Consider the following 24,133-nt stretch of genomic DNA (forward strand, 5'->3'; position numbering starts at 1 on the left):
AAAAAAAAAAAAAAAAAAAGGAAAATGCCAACTTCATAGAGAATGTCTCCAAAATACCATGGCGTGCTCAGCTGTAAATAGGGCATCTACAGTACATCTCTTTCTGCAAGGTTCAGTGATCATTGTGAAAGAGGAGGCAGGAAGATTGTAAGCCAGAGTGGTGGATAATTTCATGGAAATGGCGTTTCCTCTACCCAATAGGACAGTCAGTTGCACATGTGAACTCAAGGTAGTTATGGCAGAATGCGTAAGACCTGTATAAGCTAAAGCAAGACAAAATTGCAACATGAGATGGGAGATGGTCATGAAGTCCTATGCCTAGCTGAAGAACGCAGATATTTAATAGCTTCTGGGAGAGAGAAAGTAAGTTTTCTTTAAGAGCATGATATCTGTAGGACCTAGCTCCAAGGCAGGCCTCATACACAGTAGTAACACTCATTGAGCTTGATGGTTGGTTTGGTTTGGGTTTGTTGTTGTTGCTATTGTTTTAGTTTTTCAAGACAGGGTATCTCTGTGTAGTCTTTGGCTGTCCTGGAGCTCACTCTTTGGACCCGGCTGACTTCTGAGATCTGCCTGCCTCTGCTTCCTGAGTATTGGGATTAAAAACATGTACCACCTGTGCCCAGTAAACCTAATAGGTTTTCAAAAAGAGAGAACTTTAAGTTGGGTGGGTAAGGAAGTGAGGGTGGAGTTGGCTGGAGTTGGAGTGGATATGATCAGTCTGGGACAATTAATAAAAAAAACCATTACTTTAAATTAGAAATAAAGCTGAAGGTCTCTTAAAAATACCCAGATGAATCAGTAAAATAATTATTTTTATTAAGTCTCTCCTCTATCCGACTTACACATAGGTGTGCTTCTGTGTGATGGGTAGGTGACAGAGGCATAAAGCAGCTTGCAACACAATCAAGTGTTGTGTTTGAAGGAAAAGCACAGGAGGGATAGAGCTGTCAGCTGAGCTAGCTATTCTTTTCAAATACTTCCTTTTAACTTGACAACCTACTGACAAACAGGAGCTCTTCAGAACTAAATATTTGGAAGACCTCTTCTCAAGAATGAAAACTGAGCCTGTCATCTCAAGGAAGAGCACTGACAGTATTTCCTGCCAATGATATGATTTTTAAGTTTTCAGGCAGAATTGGAATTAAAAAAAAAAAAATGAACCCACCATATAAACTTGATAACTTCCTGATACTTGGGCTTCTCTGATAACATCCAGGTTGATATTAACAACTGATTTACTCTTTTATATTGTATAGTCTTGAAATGAGTTATTATTTAGATCTGTATAATCCAATGAACCAATACTTTATAGATGATCAATGCATGGTATTAAAGTGGATAAGCAGAAGCAAAGGATATAGCCCAGTTGATTAAGTGCTTGCCTTGCAAGCATTAGGATCTGAGTTCAAGTTCCAGAACCCATGTGGATAAAGCTGAGTACAATTCTGCATGTTTAGAATACAGGTACCTAGGAGGTTGAGACCTGTGGAACCCTGGGGCTTGCTAGCTAGCTAGCCTAGCTTGTTCGTGAGATCTAGACCAATGAAAAACCTGATCTGCAAAACCAGAGTAGATGCCTTTTGGGGAATGACATCTCAGGGTGACCTCTAGACTCCATGGACATGTATATAGGAGCTCCCTACAGAACGCATATAACACACAAACACATACACATGGCGGCGCCATGGGGTGTGGATAAATATCCATTCAATATGCAAGGCAAACCAGTGGATTTCCATTTAACCAAGTAGGGAGGGTCCATTGGCATGGTTTCAAATTATACCTTTTATCTAACCAACCATTCAGATTGGATATAATATCAAAATGCAGTATATACAGTTAATCTGAAAATACTATTAAAGCAACACTCACTTCTCCAGTTGCATCATTTCTGGGAGTAAAAATTTACTTCCTAGGCCTCTACTATCAGAATAGTCAAGACAGGACTAGATGTTTTCAAAACAGTTATGAGAGTTGTATACTTGTAAATGTGATAGGTCATGCACAAATTATTCATCTGTGACCTTTTCTACAGAGTTGCGTCTACTTACCTACTATCTTTAATATGCTGCTTTCTGAAGACTCCCATCTATTAGAGGTTGTTTTGTATAATATCAGACCTGATCCATTTTTCCATTTCTCTGATGTACCTGTGCCCTCCAAACCTACAGCTGAAATACTTGAGAGTCCAAACCAATAGAACAACTTTGTGAACTGTACACACTTAAACGTATTTTCTGTCTGATAGAAGTACTTCTTAGACTTCCATTCTAAGAGCTTTTGTATTCCTGACTGAAATAGTTATCTTTCCTAACTGCCTAAAGAGTTTGTGAGGTAAAGGAAAAAAACAAGTCTTTGAAACCCACTATGGAAAGAGTGAATTTTCCAAAGTCCAGGTGATTGGTTTCAAGTTCTCCTGATTAGAGGGTTGTTTATTTACTGTGCCGGAACCCCTCACACATAGACTTTGTCCATTTTAGATAGCAGTGAATTCTCAGGTGCTGACTCCATTTCAGTGTCAAGATGCCTGGGCAGTGTTGAATGTGAGCTTAGTTTTACAACAACCACATTGGACTTCAGTGGCTTTGTTATTTGTGATTCCCTCTTAGTGAATACTTCTGCTTTTTTAACATTAAATTAAGAATGTTATCCCAGCACTTGGGAGGCAGAGACAGGTGGATTTCTGAGTTCGAGGCCAGCCTGATCTACAAAGTGAGTTCTAGGACAGCCAGAGCTACATAGAGAAACCCTGTCTTGAAAACAAACAAACAAACAAACAAAAACAAAAAAAACCAAGAATGCTATTTTTACTCATCTCATGTTTTGCGTTGAAATGTCTAGGTCCTGTAAATATGCTATCGTTAGGCTTAAAATATTCCATATGTTATAAAAATCTTTTTATAACTTATTTTATATCTTGACATATTAGTATCAAAGGTGAATAAAAAGGTCCAGAAACACAGAACTGACTGTGTCTTTATTCTCTAGAAATATTCATTTAATGAGTTTGTGTTTATAAGTAAATAAGATTAAACTAGAATAATGATATCATTACATTTTTAAAATAAATGAAAAAGGTCAGCTATCAGCATGAACCTGTATCTAATTTGTGTGTAGTTTGAATACTAAAAAAAGAAAAGAAAAGAAAAGAAATGCCTCCATAGCACTTACACTAGAGACCATTAGGATTTAATATATTGGTTGAATGGTATTCAGAAATGGTGATAAGCGTTGTTACAGGGGCTAGAGAGATGGTTTAGTGGTTATGAGCACTAGGTCTTCTGGAGGACCTAAGTTTGGTTTCCAGCATGTCTGTTGGGTGGTTCACAACCACCTTTAGCTCAGTCTCCCCAGGGAATCTGACACTCTTTTGGCTTTTGTAGGCAGTCACCACTACCACCACATATACAAATAGTTAATAAAAGAGTTGCTACATTCTGTTTTGTTATCACTATTCCCAAGAGAGGGACTGTGTTTTAGGTATTTACTGTAGCCCCATAGCCTAACACAGTACCTGACCTGTGTGTACATACTGGAAAAAAGAATAGGGTGAAATTGGGGGAGCTGTCTGTCTTCTGTGTAACTGGTCCATAAGGAAGTGATTTATAGTTATACTCATTGACCCTGATTTGATCACCTGAGCTATCCAGATGATATTTTGCTGGTTCTAAAGTAGAGAATTAATACTGTATTAATATAGAAAACAAGATAGCAAGTTGGACCCTGGTGGCTTGTGCCTTTAAACTCCAGTTCTCCAGAGGCAGAAGCAGGCAAATAACTATAAGTTCAAGGCCAGACTGACCTACAGAGCTAGTTCTAGGACAACCAGGGCTTCACAGAGAAACCCTGTCTCAAAAAACAAAACAAAACAAAACAAAACCCAACAACCAAACTAATAAAAAAAAAGGAAGAAAAAGAAAACTAGAAGAACTAGATAACTCCACAGCTTATAAAATGATATAAATTAGTGCATTGACACTGATCCTAAAGATAATTGTATAGACTATCCAATCTGTTTGCATTAAATACGTTGTTATATATAATGTAAGGAAACAAACTAAAACTATTGAGAAAGATGATACAGCATAAGTAGCACAGATTGAACAGAATGAGTTTGTTCCTGAATCACTGGATTTGTCTTCCTGAGGCTTTGAATGCTTGCCCTTAGAAAATATCCATTTTATGAGCTTTGAAGAACTGTTTTGCGTATCTCTGGATAGAGAGTGGGCAGTACTTCATTCTCCCTAATAGTAAAGGGCTGTATTTTAAATTGTCCCCCTGAAAAATCATACCTATTATATTTTCCAAATCCTGTTAAAAATGAAAATGCTATCTGGCCTGGTGAGTCACACAACAGATGGGAGGTGAGAACAGGATGGTCAGAAGTATAGGGTCTGCCTCAGCTCCCCAGTGAGTTTAAGGCAAGTCTGGGCTACATGAGATCCTAAGGGCCTGCAAACTATCTCAGTAAGTAAAGGTGCTTGCTATGACAAGAGTTCCTTCTGTAGACCCTGTAGGTTGGAAGGAGAGAAATGACTCCCACTTGTGTCCTATATACATGTATGTGAATACATGCACAAAATTTCAAAAAAATAAAATAAAATAAAACCAAAATGACAGAAAAAAGTTCTGCTAGCCTGTATGCGTCTTCGATGTTCCTTTCACTTTCTATCCCCCAATGACTGTCTACTTTAGGAGTAGTAAAAGTTTACAATAAATTGTGACCATATATGTATTGCTTATTAGAAGTGGCTAACTTTACATAGTGAGTGTTTTGTGAGACTTTAGAAAGATCACTTATTAAACTGAAATGATAGCTCAGCGACAGAACATTTGCCTGTTATGCACGAGGCCCTGGGCTCAGTTCTTCACACAACAACAACAAAAACAAAACAAAGATCATTTTAAAAGTCACTAAAGCTAATTTGAAGATCTGAAAGGTTTGGAATCTGTCAAAACCCTAATAGTGGCCATGTGCAGTACCGGAAGACCATAGGAGAGCTTAAAGGAAAATGAAGCTCAGCTAGGTTTGTTTTAGCAGGACAAATTCACACACACCCAACAGTCATAAAAGGCTTTCTTTAGAACCTTGGGGTGTGGCTGACTGGTAAAGTGCTTGCCTGTCAGTCATGGTGGCCTTAAGGAGGCATTGCTTTTAATTCCCAGCCCTGAAACAAAGAGCTAGTTTTTTGTTTGTTTGATTTTCTTGTTGTTCCAGTAAAACAAATCTGTTCTTTGGAGTCCGAAGTCAACGTCTTATTTTGTGGTTTGCAATAGAGTAACAAATAGAAAAACAAAAACAAACTTCTTTTGGGATTGCATATACAATGATTTGATGTTTTTACTTCTGTGTGTGCAAGTCTGTTGGAGGGTTTGGGAAACCCTTGATGTCCCTCTTTAATTTTTATTTTTAAAGTCAAATCACTTTGGATGTCATTAAAAATTGAGAACTAATCTAGAAGAGTGGAAAGCAGAGCGCCCCCCACTGTCCTGTCTTCTGCTCTTCCTCTCCTTGCCGGGAATTCAGTTTTACCTTGTAATTAGAACAATAGCGATGCCTACCTTATAATAAAATGATTAAGACCTTAGTTTATAGATAAATTTTATCTGGTAACCTTCACTATCACGTAAAATTGAGAAGGTAAACAAAACTGTCTCTGATCAACAATTCTAAATGCTGTGGGGTACTTGCTCGGAAGCCTTCGAGTGCCCTCTGGAAGCCCATTTGCACTTTTTGTAGAACCAAGCTTAATTGCCTCTTGTCCAACAACAGTGGAGAAGCATACAATTGTAGAGGAGGGCTGAAGCTATTAGCAACATGTTCTACAAGACCCTTCCTCCCTCATGGAAAATTGTTCAGTGTTAGATTACTTTATTTTTTAATGAATTAGGCTGATCCATGAGGTCTACTCCAGCTTCAATAATATATGACTTCAGTGCAAATTATAAGAGTCTGGGGACAGATAATATTACTGCAATATTAAATAATAGCTTACAAAACTAATCCACTGTCAATAACAAATCATAATTAGTATATCTTAGTTTTGAAAATAGGGCATTATTACATATTTGTATGTTTTTGTCTGTGGAATAAGAAGCAAGTATAGCTAATGATGACATGCTTTTAATAATATAGGGACAGAATGGATTGATTTCTTTATCCATTTGCTTCACATAGTCCATTAGAGCAAAAAGTCTGTGATAAAAAAAGATAAAAAAATCTATAATGGAATGAAGCTAATATTTGGTTGGTAGTTTTTCACTTAATTATTTTTAGTGTGATGAGCATGTACATACCATAACATTATAGATTTGGTTTCACCCTTTTACTCTTACAGGGGTCCTGGGAATTGAGTCAGGTTGTTACACTCTTTTGTGGCAAGGGCTTTTATCCCTTGAGTCACCTTGCTGCCCAACTAGTATGAATTTAATAAGTATATGACATATGTTTTACAGGAATAAAATACTGCTCACAGATTGTTTTAAAATATTCTAATATTGTGCTGAAATATTTGTTATATTCACTCATGGAAAAAGCTGATTGGTTGCATGTACTAGATACATTTTTGTTGTAACATTATCACATTTCCATTAATTGAGTAATTTATTCATTTTACATCCCAATTTCTGTCCCCTCCCAGTTCACCCCTCACATAGTCCCTACCTCCAATCCCCCCTTCTCTTTTGAGAGGGTAAGACACCTCATCCCCGTTACCCCCCCCACCTCAGCACACACCTAACCCTGCAGTGATACATTTTTTTAAGATAAGGACTTAGCTAAACATATTTGACTATGTTGAATGTATTATGTTTGATACTGAAAAGTTGGAAAGATGGCTCAATGCAGAAAGCACTTGGCATGTAAACATAAAGACTTGAGTTCAGATCTCCAGAATCCAGGTAAAGCCATATAGATTAGTGCATGCATCTGTAAGCCCAATTCTCCTAGAGGGAAATAGAGAGACAGGAAAATTTCAAGAAGCTCAAAGGCTAGCTAGAATGCAATATGCAGTGGAAAAAAGCAACAAGAGGCCCTGTCTCAGTCAAGGTAGAAAGTAAATACTGATACCCTAGGTTGTCCTGATGTCCACAAGTATGTCATAGCATGTGTGTGTACTTGTATTCACATGTTAATGCATGTATATACAATATATACATATAATACATAAAATTTAAAAGCTACTTTCATAAATATGGTTAAATTTTACTATTTGTGTAAAGCAATTTTTCCAGTAAATCTTACTTGTGTGAAACATGTAACTTCCTAAATATCCCCCAAAGAAAACCTTTACTATAGTGAATTAAAGACTTTTTCCACTCCACAAAAAAAAAAAATTCTTAGTTTAGAGAGGGAGTTGGTATGCTAAATTAATTTTCAGACAAAATGAAGAGCTAGAGGGAAGTTAAAATTCAAGTGATGGGTGCTAGAGAGATAGCTTAGTGGGTGGTAAAGGCATTGCTAATGTGAGTTCTATCCCCCAGGAACTACTTTGTAGAAGGAATGAACAGACTCTCACTCATGTAAATGTGTTCATACACATGTACACACAAACACACACATGCATGCTAAATAACAATTAAACATAAAACTGATGGAACATTTGCTTTCACTCTGGAAGATTATGAACTGGATTGTCAGGGATACAGAGACAAATTGGAGAGGGGGCGGTAATAAGAATGTATGCTGGGGACTTGAGGATGAGAGGATAAAACAATAGAGTTATTAAAAAGCGAATTACAACAAATGGCTGCATGTGGTTGAATCTGAATATGCATAAAGTAGGGTGTAAGGGAGATACACCAAACTGGACAACTCCATTGAGACCATATCAAATGAGGTTGGATACCCTAGACCAAGGAGTCAGGCTTCAATGAGTAATATAGAATAAGTAAAGAATTCTAAGCAGGATATAACCACATATGCCAAAAAACAAAACAAAACAAAACAAAATGAAACAAACATATATGAATTCTGATGAAACTTTAAGGGAATATAGTTAAAGATACTGACTGAACATTAAGGATACTGGATATAGGAAAACCAGAAACCAGTTAGGTTATAGAAATATACCGATGAATTATAAAAGCAGCCTGAATATGAAAAACAATATTTTGATAATGGGAGACACCAAGAAAAGTATTTACATGATTGACAGATGAGTACTAAAGAGTTCTTTAATTCCTCTTTAGGAGTTTCCCTGTCTTCACCTAATGTTTGTCTCAGCATCTGCTCCCATCAGCTACTGGAGGGAGCTTCTCTGATGAAGACTGGACTAGGCACTGATCCTATGAGTATAACAGAGTATTATTAGGAATCATTTCATTGACTTGTTTGTCAGTTGTGTTTGGTTCTACCCTAGAACTCAGAACCATTGAGCTTCCAGATCCCAGCCATCTACGTAGTAGTATTAGACATGGGCTAACTCTTCTGGTATGGACCTCAAGTCAAACCAGTCATTGGTTGGCTACTCCCACAATGCTGAGCCACCACTGCCCCAGTGGCAACCATGGAGCCCACAACAGGACCTCTGCATACACGCTGTGGTTTTAGCATAGAATTATGGTTAAACTCCTAACAATGGGAGTCGGTATCTCTCACTCTTTTGCCTGCTCATGGGACCCTTTTCCTCTTACTGGGTTTCCCAGTCCAGCTTTGAGGGTTTGTGCCTAGTCTTATTTTAAAAACTGCTCTTTTCTGAAGGGAAACAGAGGAGAAGAGTGAGGAGGACTGGGAGGGAGGAAGGGGAGGCAGTGGTTGAAAAACTATAGTAAATTATTTTTTTTAAAGAGGGCTCTGTTGCTACTTAAAGCATGTGATTTGAAGCATTGTGATGCCATTATCTGTGATTTGGAACAGTAGGTAAGTAGCAGTTTTAGAGAGGTATAAGGCATTGATGAAGAAGAGATCTACAATAATGTCTAGGATAGACCAAAATAAAAAAAACCCAAACAACAATAACCAAAAAAAATGTTTTATGGGGCTGGGAGAAGTAGCAAAGTACTTGATGTGCAGTCCTAGCATTTGAGAAGCAGAGATAAGAGTATCCTTGGGGCTTATTGGCCAGCCCATCTAGCTCAGTTGACAAACTCAAGGTTCAGTGGGAAGATGTGTTCCAAAAAATAAAATGGAAAGAAACTGAAAGAAACAACTTGTCATTGAACCCTGGCTTCCCCATACATGAGGACATACCCCTAACACACACACACACACACACACACACACACACACACACACACACACACACGTGTACACGCATGTACCTCAAAAAAAGAGAAAGAAATATCTTTCTCTAAAATGTCTACTTATTTAAAATTCATATAAATGGAGGAATGTACTGCTATCATACAAAATATTCTTTTAAGTGGTCCTTCAGCCTATGATCCATGTTGAATGAGACATGTATCTTTTATATGACTGAAAGTATAATTCAGTGTATTTCATTATGAGACTTCAGAAGGTATGTATGAATACAGATTGTGGGTATTGAAGCATAAACTTGTTCCTGACATATACGCAGTGTACATTCTTGACTTTTTATTTTTAAGTCTGAGTACAGTGGGTAGTCTGAGTAGCCACTGCTGCTGCTTTGTCTGTATCTTTTAAAGGAAAAAAAAACTCTAGAATTCTACTAGCCACTTATTAGGAGGTCACATCCATGGCGTAAAAAGAATTCTTTCAAGTGGCAATATTTTCTAAGTTTGACTAATAAAAGTAGCTGTACTGTCAAATATCATATCCATTACAGTACAACACTAGGTGACTAATCAAAATTTTACAGACAGGTGTTTTCCTTATAGGAAAAAGACAGAATGCGAGGTTTTAGTTTCATGGCTAGAAATTTAAAAACAACAAAAAACCCCTTTCCTCCTAACTTACAAATTCTTTCACCCGTAAGGGAAATTTGGTCATATGTTTTAGACGAAATTTAGTCATGATTGTTTTAAATAAAGATATAGGAAATGCTGTCTGCATTTTATACTCGCTGCACTTCCTGTATATTCTGCAATTATCTTCCATGGATAGGGTAGTGAGCCATTAGTGAGTCTATCAGACTGAGTTGTCTGTCACGCATCAGTCAGTAGGAGTCCTAAGAGTTTAACTGTCACCTGTCAAAATAGGGCTTTGGGGAAGGGAGCTTTAACTGTCTATAGAGATGAGCTGGAGAGATGATTTAGAGGTTAAGAGTACCCAATGATTTTCCAGAGGACCCAGGTTTGGTTCCCAGACACACAGTAGTTTAAGCATCTGTAATTGCAGTTCCACGGGCTCTGACAACCACTTCTCACTATAGTGCATGCACATCGTGCATGGTGCTCATAAAGACATCCACGCAAACACTCATATACATAAAATAAACTGATAAAAAGGATCTTTGGTGATAGCGTTTGCATATATTAGGAAAGGATCCAAGCCTGGATACTGGGAGGTGTTTCTGTGTGGCCCAATCTTTTGTCCTTTGCTAGTCAGAGCTGTGAGTTTCAAGGATTATTTATTTGGGTTAAAAAAGTCCACAATATATACCACCATTTAAGGTTTTTACTCTTAGCTGGCGAAAATAGCAACACTATCTTAGTATTGTGCTTTGTGTTTAAATTCTAGTCTAAAGGTCTTATTTGTGGGTGGTTGTTTATTCCAGGGTGGAGTTTAATCATTAACCTTGAGTAATACCTTAACCTAGTATCAATAGGGGGTTTCTCTGGTTGGCAATACATTAACATTCAAAGAACCCTTCTTTTGCTTAGGATCATTCATCTTGGGTCATAAAAACTAGGAGGATTATAAACCTTGATAAGCATTGGAATGGCTTAAACAATGACATTCTCAGAACATTGAGGAAGATAAGGTTTGTCTTGCTTTTCTAACTAAACATGTTTGGGAGTAGAAAGGAGGTTATTATGGATATGAGGCCTTTAGTAACAGTAGTAGTGTAAGTTCAGGTTTGTCCTTAACTGGCACTAAATAGAAACAAATACTCCTATCACTACTTTGTGTTATTTTCTTTGCTAACCTGAACAGGTCTATATATAAAGCCTTGAAACAAAATGTCTGCCTGCCTGTCTGCCTGCTTGTTTTCTCGTTTCCTTTTTTGTAATAAATGTTAGATAGATGAAGATTATCCATTTCTTCTGTTATTCTTTTCTTTATTTTGTTTCATAGAACATTAAGGAAGAGAGAGAGAGAGAGAAAGAAAGAACAAAGGAAAGATAGAAAGGGTTGCCTTATATTTCATACATGGATAGAATGAGCTTTGATTGCATTAGCCTACCCATTGCCCTCTCCTGTCCCATGTTCTCCTTTTACAAGTCTGCTTCTCCTTCCCAAGTAGCTTGTGCAAATTTGATACTACCATTGAAGACGTAGAAAAATACCACATTGTGCACATGTGTATGGGCTGTAAAACATATTATGAGTTTATTTGTCAGAAGTCCCTATCTTGATATGTAAAGCTTTATATATATTAATATTGAGTAAATATGACAATCTGCCACCCTATAAATAAAAAAATACATCTAAGCATTTTAATAACCCTGAGGAGGTAAGTTCTATTGCCTGCCAGTAGTGGACTATTTGTCTTTGAGAAGGCCTTCACACAGTTTGCATATTGGGGTGATTTCTCAGGCCTGTACTCCTTGCTACTCAGGAGGATCAGGCAGGAGGACCTGAGTTCCAGGCTTACCTGAGATGCAGAGTGAGACAAGCAAACTAGACTCCAAATGTTATGGTTAATGTTGTGTGCCATGCCTTCCTTTAAAGCAGCTGTTCTTGACACAAAGGGGTCATGCATGTATCAGATATGCTCTCTATCAGATATTTACAGTACAACTGATAACATTAGCAAAGTTACAGTTATGAAGGAACAACAAAATAATTTTTATGGTTGGGATCACTACAACATGAGGAACTGTATTAAAGGCTCAAAACATTAAGAAGGTTGAGAACCATTGCTTTAAACTATGAGCTTCTGAGATCAATGACTAAATCTTACACATGGCGATAACCCTTATGTCTTTTGAATATGTAATAGGTGCTTAATAATGTTAACTGAGTGATAACCCATCCTTTTGTGTCAGTAGGTCTCATTTTAAATGTTTTAAATCAGCCATTAAATTGGCTCTTTATATTAACAATCTCAAACTAAAACTGAATTCATTTCCTTTTTTACAGGTGCAGGAGACATTGTTGCAATCATGATTGGCAATCTGAAAGGAACAAAAATTCTACAGTCTATTCAAAAAGGCATACAAGTAACAATGGTCATCGAAGTAGGGAAAAAACATGGCCCTTGGGTGAATCATTATTCAATTTTCTTCGTCTCCGTGTCCTTTTTTATTATTACGGCAGCAACTGTGGGCTATTTTATCTTTTATTCTGCTCGAAGATTGCGGAATGCAAGAGCTCAAAGCAGGAAGCAGGTTTGTAATGCTCCCTTTCCAAATTTTTCAAATATTTCTACTGTTTCAGTTACAGTTTGGTTTCATGGATATTATTATACTTACTAGGCAAAGATCTATAAATATGCTTTACGAAATTTAGTCATTTAAAAAGTATATCAGCTTTCATCATCTCAAATTTTATATTCTGTCATTTGTCAAAGTTAATCCTGCTTGATTAAGTCTTTTAACACCTCTAAGGATGCACAGCCAACATTTATTTATAAATGACTGTAAATACATATGTTGCTTTACATGAACTGTTTTCCTAAATTACAAAAGCATTTCACACTCAAAGAAATTAGAAAGTACAGATGAAGAAATATTCATAAAACCAAGATAACTGTTGTCACTGCCTGAAGGTAAATGTGTGTGTGTGTGAAGGAGAGAGAATGAATGAATGAATGAATGAATTTATATTCAAGTCCATACTCTTCCTTCCACCTTGTAGGTTCCAAGAATTGGACTCATGTTAGGCTTGGCTGAAAGTAGCTTTACCCACTAAGCCATCTTGCCAGCCCAAGGAAGGTTTTAAAATTTCAATTGTTCGTGATAACAACATTAAACTACAAACTTACTACATATTCATAATTTTATCATATTTTAACATTAATGCTTTAAAAAGTACAAAATATGGAAATGGTAGCACAAAACACCCAAAGACTTATAGAACAGAGAAATAACTAATTCTCTATCCCTGATCTTGTCATATTTAAACCATCTTCACCCCTTCCCATATTCTCAATTCTCTAATTCATTAGCTTAGATTCTGTGGCCATTAAAATGTTATCTCAGATTGTCACTTTCTTTGTTGTAGAATTATCCATTTGGTGTCCATAGGGGATTGGTTTCAGGACCTCCTGTTGTATACTCAAAATCGGTGGGCTCTTAAGTCTCTTACATAAAATATTACAGTATTTTCATATAATGTATGCATATATAAACACTTTAGCTCTTGTCTAGATTACTTATAATAACTAATACAATGTTTATGTTATTCAAATAAGACTTATGCTATGTTCTGTAGGGAATGACTGTCAGAAAAATTCTACACATATCCAGGAGAGATGCGTTTTTTTATTCTGAATATTTTTTCAATCCAATGTTTGCTAAGTTCATACATGTAGAACCTGTGCACATGCAGGGGTAGACATACTCGCTGGCAAAATCAACCCTGGATAAACCTTAACTCACACTCTGTGTCTACACCTTGACTTGTGGAAGTATCAGAAAAATATTTGTAGCTATCCTGACTTTAAATTTAAGATCTACATCTGTACTTCTGTCTGTATCTGCGTTTAGATCACGCTCTTCCTCTCTGTCTTCTGTTTTGACAGATAAGATGTTTTCTGCAGCAGCCAACTTCCTCTGGTATACAAGCTCTTTCTGGCTTTTGGATACTCAAGGCTCTCATTCCAGCAATTTTCCTCCTTTTAGCAATGTCTCTCTTTCTTCTAGTTCTTTCCAGTCAACACAAGCACATATTAGTATTACAACCATTTTCTACAGGATTTCTATTGTCCCTAGGCCAGAAGCTATTGAGCTGCTTTTCCCTCCCTCTCTCTGTCTGTTTCTGTCTTTCTCTCTCATTTTCCACATAGCCTTCATGAAGAAATGCAGTAAATATCCCTCCAGAGCATAATTACTTAACTACTTCTATTCCTTCCTTCTTCCCCATGCCACCATCGTTAGTTACTCTCCCCTTCAAATTTTGTCAGTGTAACAACACAATGTTGTGCCACTTCTCCATGACATTGGTAGTTAATACTTTCGGGTGATAGAAGCAACAGAATGTGTTTTTATACTCTGAAAAGTTCCTCAAAGGTCGTGCAATGTCATGTACTAATTTTCCACAAAGCAAAGAAACCTCCATTATATTTAGGTCCAGAAGCAACAAGATTTCTGTAGAGTAAGAAAGTTAATTGAATTTCACAATAGATGAAAAATTTAAATTTTATTATAAAACCTAGATAAGGATTACGTACCACCATATATTAACAGATGCTGAACATCACAATGTTTAGAATTAATAGAATTCTGTCCTCTTCAGTGAAGAAGCTTATCACAATGGTGACAGGTTCAGCCTGTTACCAGCTAAGGTCAGAAGGATGTTAAGCATTCCAATGCCAGGCTGCTCAGTAAATTCGCTGTGTTAATATTTGACATTTGTATATCATCTGGGTTTTTATCTCTGAGGTTGGAAAAAATGATCTCCCATATGACTGACTAACTATGCAAAGGTTAGTCACAGTGATTTGTGTATGTCCACAGTAAGATCTGTGTTTCTGTATTCTAAGTGCTATAGTAAATCTATAAACTCCTTTACGAAGTAATAAGGTTTATTCCTGGATTCTAAACAACAGAAATATGTTATTCACAATTCTGGAGGCATGAGTAATAAGGTTTATGAAGGACTTTGCCTGGTGTTTCACAAGCTTCATTGCACATTTAGGCTTAATATCATCTTTCAATTAAGCAATTTTCATAGATTATATTTTATGAAAGTTTACCTCGGTAGAATTTCAAGAAAAGCATTAAAGCTTCTCATCTATTACAGAAGGCTTTTGGAAGATCTGTTTTTACTGTGTATTGGATTTTATTTTCCTCCTGTGAGGATAAAAAGATCAAATATATGGGCAGTAGTCACTTTGCTTATAAAGATTTGAGTGTTGTAATGTTACTTATGGATTTGATATATATTCATAAGTTCACATTTGTTTGTGAACAGCTTCACATACATATTTACAACTTTAACTGGACATTTAGCCACACGTTTTAGTTTTGTATTGATAGACGTGTTATGGATGGAAACTTTCCCTGTCATTAGAATTTAGGGAAGGCTGGGCATGATGATGCATGCCTTTAATCCCAGCAGAAGCAGGTGAATCTTTGTGAGTTTAAGGCCAGCCCTGTTACACAGTGAGTTCTAGGCCAGCCAGGGTTACATAGGCAGACTCTGTCACTAAAAAGCAAACTAAAAGAGTATTAGGGAAGATATTATTTCCAGAGATATCTTCCTTCTGAAGATTATGAGGCTTAGTAGCAAATATTCCATAAATTGATGATAGGAGCTAAGTTTTGATAATTACTTAGATGAGTCCCCAGCTATAATACCTTTACAGGGTCATAAAAGGTGTAGAAGAACACACCATCCTGGTTTTGCTGGTAAAAAAAAAAAGTGTGGACATTATGAAAAATACCAATGGTTTCTGAATGGAAATAACATCCTGAATAAGGCAAATCAGATTGCTGTTCCTACTCGAAACAACCTTAATAGAAAAGAATGTTACAAGAAACCTCATGACACAGTTACATCAAATACTAGACTACTTGTGGTTATGACCACTATAACACTGTAGAATACAGTACCCATCATTTGGAGAGAAGTATAGTGTATGTATTCTGACATTATCTAAGACAGTAGATAGTCAGTGACACCTTATATTGGATTAAGTACTTTTAAATGAAAGATAAGAGGGTGCTCAGTAAAATAGGAGATGGAGTATGTATAGCAATAAAAGCTGGATTTACATTTATTTTTGAAAAAATAATTTTTAAGATCATAGTTAATGACATCATTTTCCCTTTCCAAACACTCCCATGTAGTTCCCCTTGTTCTTCAAATATTTGGCCCCTTTTTATTGTTGTTGTGTTTGTGTGTGTGTGTGTGTGTTTTCCGAAATACAATAAATACAATTTACTCAGTATGTAAAATGTTATTATAAAAGTTTTCAAGGCTGACCATTTAATACTGTGTAACCAGTTGGTGTGTTCCTCCCTTGGGGAAACTATTTCCTCTGGTCTCAGCATTCCTTCGTTTTTTTGTGTAGGGTTGAGGCCCTGAGAGCTTTCTGCTTTTAACATTAACATATCTATTGGTATCATGCTCATACATGTACTCTTAAGGAGCAAGGATTTTAAGAAGAGTAAGATATAGTAATTAAAATACATAGGAGCGAATTATTTGTAAGAAAGGCAGAAAAATGGATGGATTTATTTTTGGATGTAAGAAAGACAGAAAAATGGATTGATGGATTTGGAAGAAGATATGATAGGTAATGAGAGAGAATAATCAGGCAATAGCTTAGAAGTAACTATTTTTGAGAAGAAAAAAACATATGAATGGAAATATCACAATAAAACCCATTAAATTTTATAAGTCATATGTAGTAATAAAAATGAGACTAGGTTTGAGGATAGAAATAACACTAATGATACCCATGTACTTGATAATGGAAGGAGTTAACCACACTGTACAACAGTTAATGTGAACCTTTAACTACATACTAATGTGAATTAAGATATGTGTTGCACTTTGTCCCAACTAACATGGAACCTAAACATGACACAATCATTACTACTAGTGACATTTCTCCATAATAATATTTCAAACATGGAAAAGGCCAGCCTTAGAAATGTAGAGTTCTGTGATACCTCCTGGTTTATTGGGTTACTAAACCAAAGTATATCATGACCATACTTTGAGTTCTGAAATGTATATTAGTAGTAGAACACTTCTATAGCGTATACTTATGGGTTCAAACTAACACACACACACACACACACACACACACACACACACATACAAAAACACACATACACAAAGACACACATATTAAAAGGCTGAGGATGTTTCCATTGGAAAAAGTACTTGTTTCACAGACTTTAAGACCTGAATTAGGTACCCAGCACTCATAGAAAAGCCAAGTATGCCAAGGCTTGACTGTAATCCAAGTGCTGGGGAGGAGGAGACTGGGATCGGGCTTTACTAGCCAGACAGTCTAGCCAAATGTGTGTGTAGCCAACTTTTGGCTAGGGAGAGAGTTTATCTTAGAAAAAAATGATCAACAATAGACTCGATAACATGGAATGGGAAAATCTCAGACTCCAGCCCCTAGACAAAAAGCTATAAGCAACTAAGGACTATTGAGAGCAGAAGAAATTGTCATACGCAGGAATGAATACCACAAGTGTCAGCCCAGAGATCATATGCATATAAGTAACACTGACTTCCCTGAGCAGTGTATTTATATACTTAGGCATATATATGTAACAATAACAAAGACAGTGGCCATGAATTTAAGGGGTTGTGGGGCGGGTACATGGAAGAGGCTGGATGGAGGAACAGGAACTGGGAAAATGATGTGATTACTTAAAAACAAACAAAAATAAGGTGGGGAGATATTTAGGAAAATACATGATAACCTATGGCACATACACACACACACACAGTAAAATAATCATACTGTAATATGGTATAATAAGAGTCAGCTCCTTTGTGTAAACAGATCATATAGTAACCATAAACAGTGGAAGGTATAAGTAAAACTCAAGATGTAATGCTAATGGATAGTGACTTTCCTGAGAAAGAATTAAACTTGCCTAATTTAATACTATATTAAGTCATTCTGGACATGCTTACTACAAAGTTCAAGTAGCCATAGATCAAGGAGTAAATGGATAATGAAATTGGTACAGCAATAAAAGATATTACGGAAGGTCTTATAGATGGTTGAATTGTTTCTTTGAGCTCATTTCTACTTCTTGTTGACTTCTGCACTTATTAGGTGTATTTATTGTCCTTACAGAGTGTATTTGTGTGTTTATGTGTGCATGTCCGTTTGGGTGTGTATGGTGTATACATTTTATATATATAAATGCTATACTGTGCTAATATAAATACTATACTATAAACATAATTGTGTCTATAAATATCAACCAAATGCTATTTATATGTAATTATATGTTCACATTATAACATATAAAATATGAATATAACAGCATATGTAAATACTTAGACTTTACTATGGTAAATACTTACCAAATGAAGTATTTATATATAAATACTTTTTTTTTAAGATTTATCTATTATTATATGTAAGTACACTGTAGCTGTTTTCAGACACACCAGAAGAGGGCGTCAGATCTTATTACAGATGGTTATGAGCCACCATGTGGTTGCTGGAATTTGAACTTAATGACCTTCAGAAGAGCAGTCAGTGCTTTTAACCGCTGAGCCATCTCTCCAGCTCGTAAATACTTTTTTAATACTATGGTAAATATTTACCAATGAAGTATTTATATATAAATACTTTTTTAAAGGTACCACACGATGGTGGTGGTGTAAAAAATTTTGACCATAGACAGTGTGACTAGACTGTAATGCAAGAGGTAACAGAGTGGGACTAGTTGCTTATACCATGAATGTTTCCAAGTTAGCCATGATTGGACATTAGCCAACTCTGGGAATGTGGCCCTCAAAGTGTCCTTTATATCAGTGGTTGATGTATTGTTAGATATGACTGGAGCAATGAACCATGTTATACCAGTTTTTCAAGATGACTTTGCACAACAATTGAGCTAGATGATATACACCTGGTTTCATTGTCTAGGCCCTGCCTCTCAAACAGTATGACCAGCTGCAAGCAAGATGATCCTAGCTACCAGCCCTTCCCACTCCTACCATTTGAGTCTGGGAGTCTGATACTTAAATTAGTTCCCTAGATAGATAGTTCACATATCTCCCTATAGCTTACTGTTAGAAATAATAATACAGAGTGCTCTCAGATGAAGAAGGGCTAAGCTGTATTAATATCTTAAAATAATCCTTGGACTTGATATGTTGGCTTATGTTATAATCTCAGCATTTGGGAGGATGAGACAAGAGGGTCACTGAATGTCTGAGGCTAGCCTGGCTACATAGTGGGTTAAAGACAAGCCTGGGCTATAGTGTGAGACTCTGCCTCAAAACAATTTTCTTTCCATATAAATTATTGTTAATATTATTTGGAATATTCCCAATTATGGCCTATTAGCTAAATTAACTGAAAAAGCCATTAGCTGCTTATATATTATACCATTATTTGTCTTAGTCTATCATCTAGCTGCCTAAATGTACATTTAGATATGGATATATATATATGTATATATATATATATATGTGTGTGTGTATGTGTGTGTACTTATACTTATATACTTATATGCTTAATGTATATTGTGGTCAGTTGTCTTTACATGTATGTACTTGCCTAAATCTGAGAATTATTCAGGGTCTTCTACAACACCATGAGAATTTTGGCTCTTACATGGAGTAAGTTAAACAAATACCTGTCTAAAGATGACCTATCTTTATAGTCTTCTGACTTTCACATAATGAGTCTCAGAATTTAGTATATTCATGTACTCTAATCTTACTGGGCTTTTTTGAGACTGGATTTCACTGTTGCTGCTATGTTTTTCTTTGGTTTGGTTTGCTTTTGCCAGTGTGACAAAGTACTTGAGAAAAAAAAATTAAAGTAGATAAAGTTTATTATGGTTTATGGAGTTGAGATTTCAGTCCACAATCATTTAGCCTAGTCACTTTAGGCTGACGAAAGCATCATAGCAGACGACATAGCTATGTAGATTAATGACTAGCTCTGTTGTGGCTGTGAAGACAAAAGAAGGCAGGAAAGGGTGGGATCTCAACATTCCCTCCAAAGATACACCATCAATTCTTTTTGGACCCACTTCTGAAAGGTTTTATCAGTTTGCAGTAGTGCCACAGGCTGGTAACAACACCTTTAGAATATGAGCATTTGAGAACATTTAAGTCTCATTAAAAATTAACCTGAGGTGGTGATGGACTTTTGATACAAGCAGTCCGTCCTTACATCTCACTTTTCCACATTGGTTGGGGCTACAGCCGGGTATAACCATACCCTGATGTTGTCACTAACTCTTTACCCAACTTTATGCTGCATAATTGCCAAATAAGCTTGTATCCAACATGTTCACTGTGGTGATTTGATAATGCTGTGCATTGTGAAATGATTGCCAGAGCCAATTTATTGAATCCCTCCTTCACCACGTAGAATTAACCCTGTGTGTGTTTAGGAACATCCATTTTTTTCTTTTCTTATTTTTTTATTAGATATTTTCTTTATTTACATGTCATACGATATCTCCTTTCCCAGTTTCCCCTCCAAAACAAAAAACAAAAAGGAAAAATAAGGACAAACCCCTGTTCCCTCCCCTCTCCTCCCTCCCCCTGCTCACCACCCCACCCTCTCCTGGAACATCCATTTTAAGAACTGCTTTCCTAGCAAATTTCAAGTAAACGATTTTGTATAGCAGAATTCCATGATTTCCTTCTCTTTGTAAAAAAGTTAATCGCATGGAAGCAGAGAGCAAGACAGCAACTTCCAGGGTTGTGAGAAAGGGAAACATCAGCTAGGGACTAGAGTTGATTTAGAAATGCAAATTTACAGTCACATCACAATTTCTGAAGGTGCTGATTATATTTGTTTGAAAAGGCTATAATCTTAGTTATAACATCTCCATTGGCCAATTTTCCTTTCTTCATAATTCTTCCTTGCAGTGTAGTTCCTTATACTGCTAATGATGGCCATCTTTATGGGAATGATCTATATTCTTTATCCCTGCCTCCAGGGCCTTTAGATATATGGGAACTCCTTGAATTACTGGTTTCTCCTTTATGATAAGGAACAATTTTTAAAAGTTGCTTCTTAATTTTTTTAATTAAAGAAAACTCTTTCATATTGTAGGAACTCTTTTATTCAGGTATTATGCATAGGTCTTTGAACTTTCCCTTTCAGTGCCTTTTATTTCATATGTGGCTGAAACTGCCACAGAGCATAGACCCTGCGTTCGCTCCTAGATAGGTATCCTGGGGATAGAATCCCTTTACTATGTATTTTCAAACAAATTTAGACATCATTTTTATAAACTCTGAGCCAAGATTATGATTTTTTCTTCATTCTTGGACAATGTCCTCTACTTTTAGCTTTTAATGAAGTGTTTGTTTTTTTAAAAGGCAAGACTCGTGCACAGAAAAATCTAGTTTCTTTGCATTATCCCCCCCTTTTTTTGTTTTTTGTGTACTCTAGCCCTATTAAGTAATTAGTCTAACTCTATAAGTTGTTTGTGTACAGTTCAGTTACACAGAATGTTAATTGCCCTGTGGCCAAATCCCAGGCAGGTAAATCAGCCGGCTGACATGTGTTTTACGTAATGTGGTATGAATATACAGATGAGTTAAATAGAACAGCTTGTGGTCACCACAATTTTAAAATTGAAACATAGTAAATAATGAGAATTGATCTGACTTTATTTCCAGCTCCCTCCTCCCAGCCGTCTTGGAAATTATTAGTCAAAAGCAGCAACAACAACCTAAAACTGTGTAGCTAATAGCTTCAGTTACTGGCATGGCACTGTCAAAGCTTTTGATTGGTTGGAGGAGTGGCATTAAGCTTCCCTTAAGAAAATTGGCATATACATACACTACACACAGACACAGACACAGACACACCACACACACAGAGAAAGAGAGACAGACAGACAGATAGACAGACAGACAGGTACATAGACACATAGACAGACAGACACATACATACACAGACACACAGACATATAGACAGACACAGACATACAGACAACAGAGACAGACACACATTGTGTCTTCAACTCTCAACTCGATTGTCAAATATTCTTAAACCAGATATGATTGAACATTGAGGAGGAGAGGAGAGGTTGTTAGTATCATACATCTATTTAAGATGTTTCTCAAATCACAATGTATAGCCAATTTAGAAACAATTTTAAGACTGAGTAATAGCTGACTTCGAGGGTTCCCTCCCCAGTTTTTTTTTTCTTTATCTTCTTCATAAGGAATGCAAAGCCTTGTAAAGGTTTCTTCACTAGCACACAGTGGAGAGATCTCAGGCTTTAAAGTCAGACACAAGCTGGGCCCTGGCCCTAGCCACCTGCCTGGACTTTAGTCGGGCTTCAGAACCCACTTGACTTGACTATAAAACTTGGATATTAAAATACCTACTTCACATGTTGGTTAATGATTATATATGATGACACAGGTAAAAAGCTTAGGGATGAGCCTGATATGTAGTTGGGGCCCAGTAAATGCTCTTTAAAAATTACTCTCCCCAGATGTACTGGGAAAGTAGGCTTTTAATAACTAAAACTGAGAAATGTCTCATTTGAGAAGCCATGAAAGTGTTTATATTTTATAATTAAATATTCTCAAAGCAGTGAGTAGCCACTATGGGAATTTTTAAAAAATAGTTCGAGTCATCTAGGTATTAGCAGTTTAGAGAGAGAAAATAAAGAAATAACACACCTCCCAGGGACTCAACCACCAACCAAAAAGTACACATGGGGGACTCCAGCAGCATATGTAACAGAGGATGACCTAGTTGGTCATCAATGGAAGGCCATTGGTCCTGTGAAGGTTCTATGCCCCAGTGTAGGGGAATGCCAGGGCCAGTAAGCAGGAAGGGATGGGTGGTTAGCAGGGGGAGGGGGAGGGAACAGGGGTTTGTTTTTATTTTATTTTATTTTATTTTATTTCTTTTTTTTTTTTTGGAGGGGAACCTGGGAAAGGAGGTATTATATGACATGTAAATAAAGAAAACATCTAATAAAAAGAAATAACACACTTATAGGACCTAGAGTTCTCTTTTAAACCTATTTTTAGTAATTCTTTGAGAATTTCATACAATTTATTTTAAAGATATTCACCCTACAGGCCTCTCCTTAACTGTGTCCTAACATCCCAACACCCCTTGTCTGTCTGTCTGTCTGTCTGTCTGTCTGTCTGTCTGTCTCTCTCTCTCTCTCTCTCTCTCTCTCTCTCTCTCTCTCTCTTTTAGCCTACTGACTCCAATTTGTGCTGCATATATATATATATATAAATTATATATTACATATTTTATATATATATGCATATATATACATACTACGGATGTCATGCGTGTAGGACTAGCTACTAGAGCAATGATTCTCAACTTGTGGGTTGAGATAACTTATGACCATTGGGAAAAAAGATATTTATCTTAAGATTCATAACAGTAGCAAAATTGTGGTTTTGAAGCAGCAACAAAAATAATTTTATGCTTAGGGGTGACCATAACACAAAGGACTCTATTAAAGGGTCACACAGCATTAAGAAGGTTGAGAGCATTGCACTAGAGCATGGGTCATCTGTGAAGAGCCACACCCTTAGTAAAAAACTGACTCTCCCTTCCCCAGCGCCCATCAACTATAAATAGCTCTCCAACTAGGCATGGGGGCTTTCTTTCAGGCCTTCCTCCATGCAGGAATGTTGGTTGACTAGTTTGATCTTGTGCAAGCAGCCCCAGCTGCTGTGAGTTCATACGTCAGTGGTTATCTCATGCCCTGAAGACATTTTGTGCTGGCCATCCCTGACCTCAGGCTTTTATAGTCTTCCTAGGGTATCTTTTGAGAGAAGTCCCCGAGCTTTGATAGGTGTGATATAGATGTCCCATTTGTGGCTGAGCACTCCGCTGCCACTTATTTTGTGCTCACCACCATCCAGTACACAAAGAAATTTCTCCAGTGAGGTCTGAGAACTGCACAAAGTACTCACTTTTATGGAATAAATTACAAAATGCCATTTGAACCCACATGCTATCTTTAAATGTTGTAGGTCTTGAGAGGTTCTTCTATAATCAAGTTTCATTTTTTAATTAATTATTTTATGTATTTACATTTCAAATGTTGCCCCCCTCCATGAGTGCCCCACCCCATCCCCTCCCCTTTACATCTAAGAGAGTGCTTCCCTACCCATGCACCCACTCCCACCTCACCTCTTTACTCCCACCTCACGCCTCTACTCCCACCTCACCCCTCTACTCCCACCTCACCCCTCTACTCCCACCTC

The 24,133-nt window shown here is 36.8% G+C and overlaps 1 protein-coding gene across 2 annotated transcripts in view; it reads left to right on the plus strand.

The window, feature by feature from the left end:
• Rnf128 (ring finger protein 128) overlaps window positions 1–24,133 on the plus strand; it is a 115,239-nt gene that overhangs the window by 69,364 nt on the left and 21,742 nt on the right. Inside the window, exons 4-5 of one of the 2 annotated variants that reach the window (XM_031368623.1) lie at window positions 9,651–9,659; window positions 12,168–12,417. In XM_031368623.1, coding sequence (XP_031224483.1) covers window positions 9,651–9,659; window positions 12,168–12,417 — 259 coding nt within the window. The remainder of the gene's footprint in view (window positions 1–9,650; window positions 9,660–12,167; window positions 12,418–24,133) is intronic. The other variant, XM_031368613.1, reaches the window with a different exon arrangement.

This window comes from Mastomys coucha, chromosome X (genome assembly GCF_008632895.1).
Source record: "Mastomys coucha isolate ucsf_1 chromosome X, UCSF_Mcou_1, whole genome shotgun sequence".
NCBI classification, from domain to species: Eukaryota; Metazoa; Chordata; class Mammalia; order Rodentia; family Muridae; genus Mastomys; species Mastomys coucha.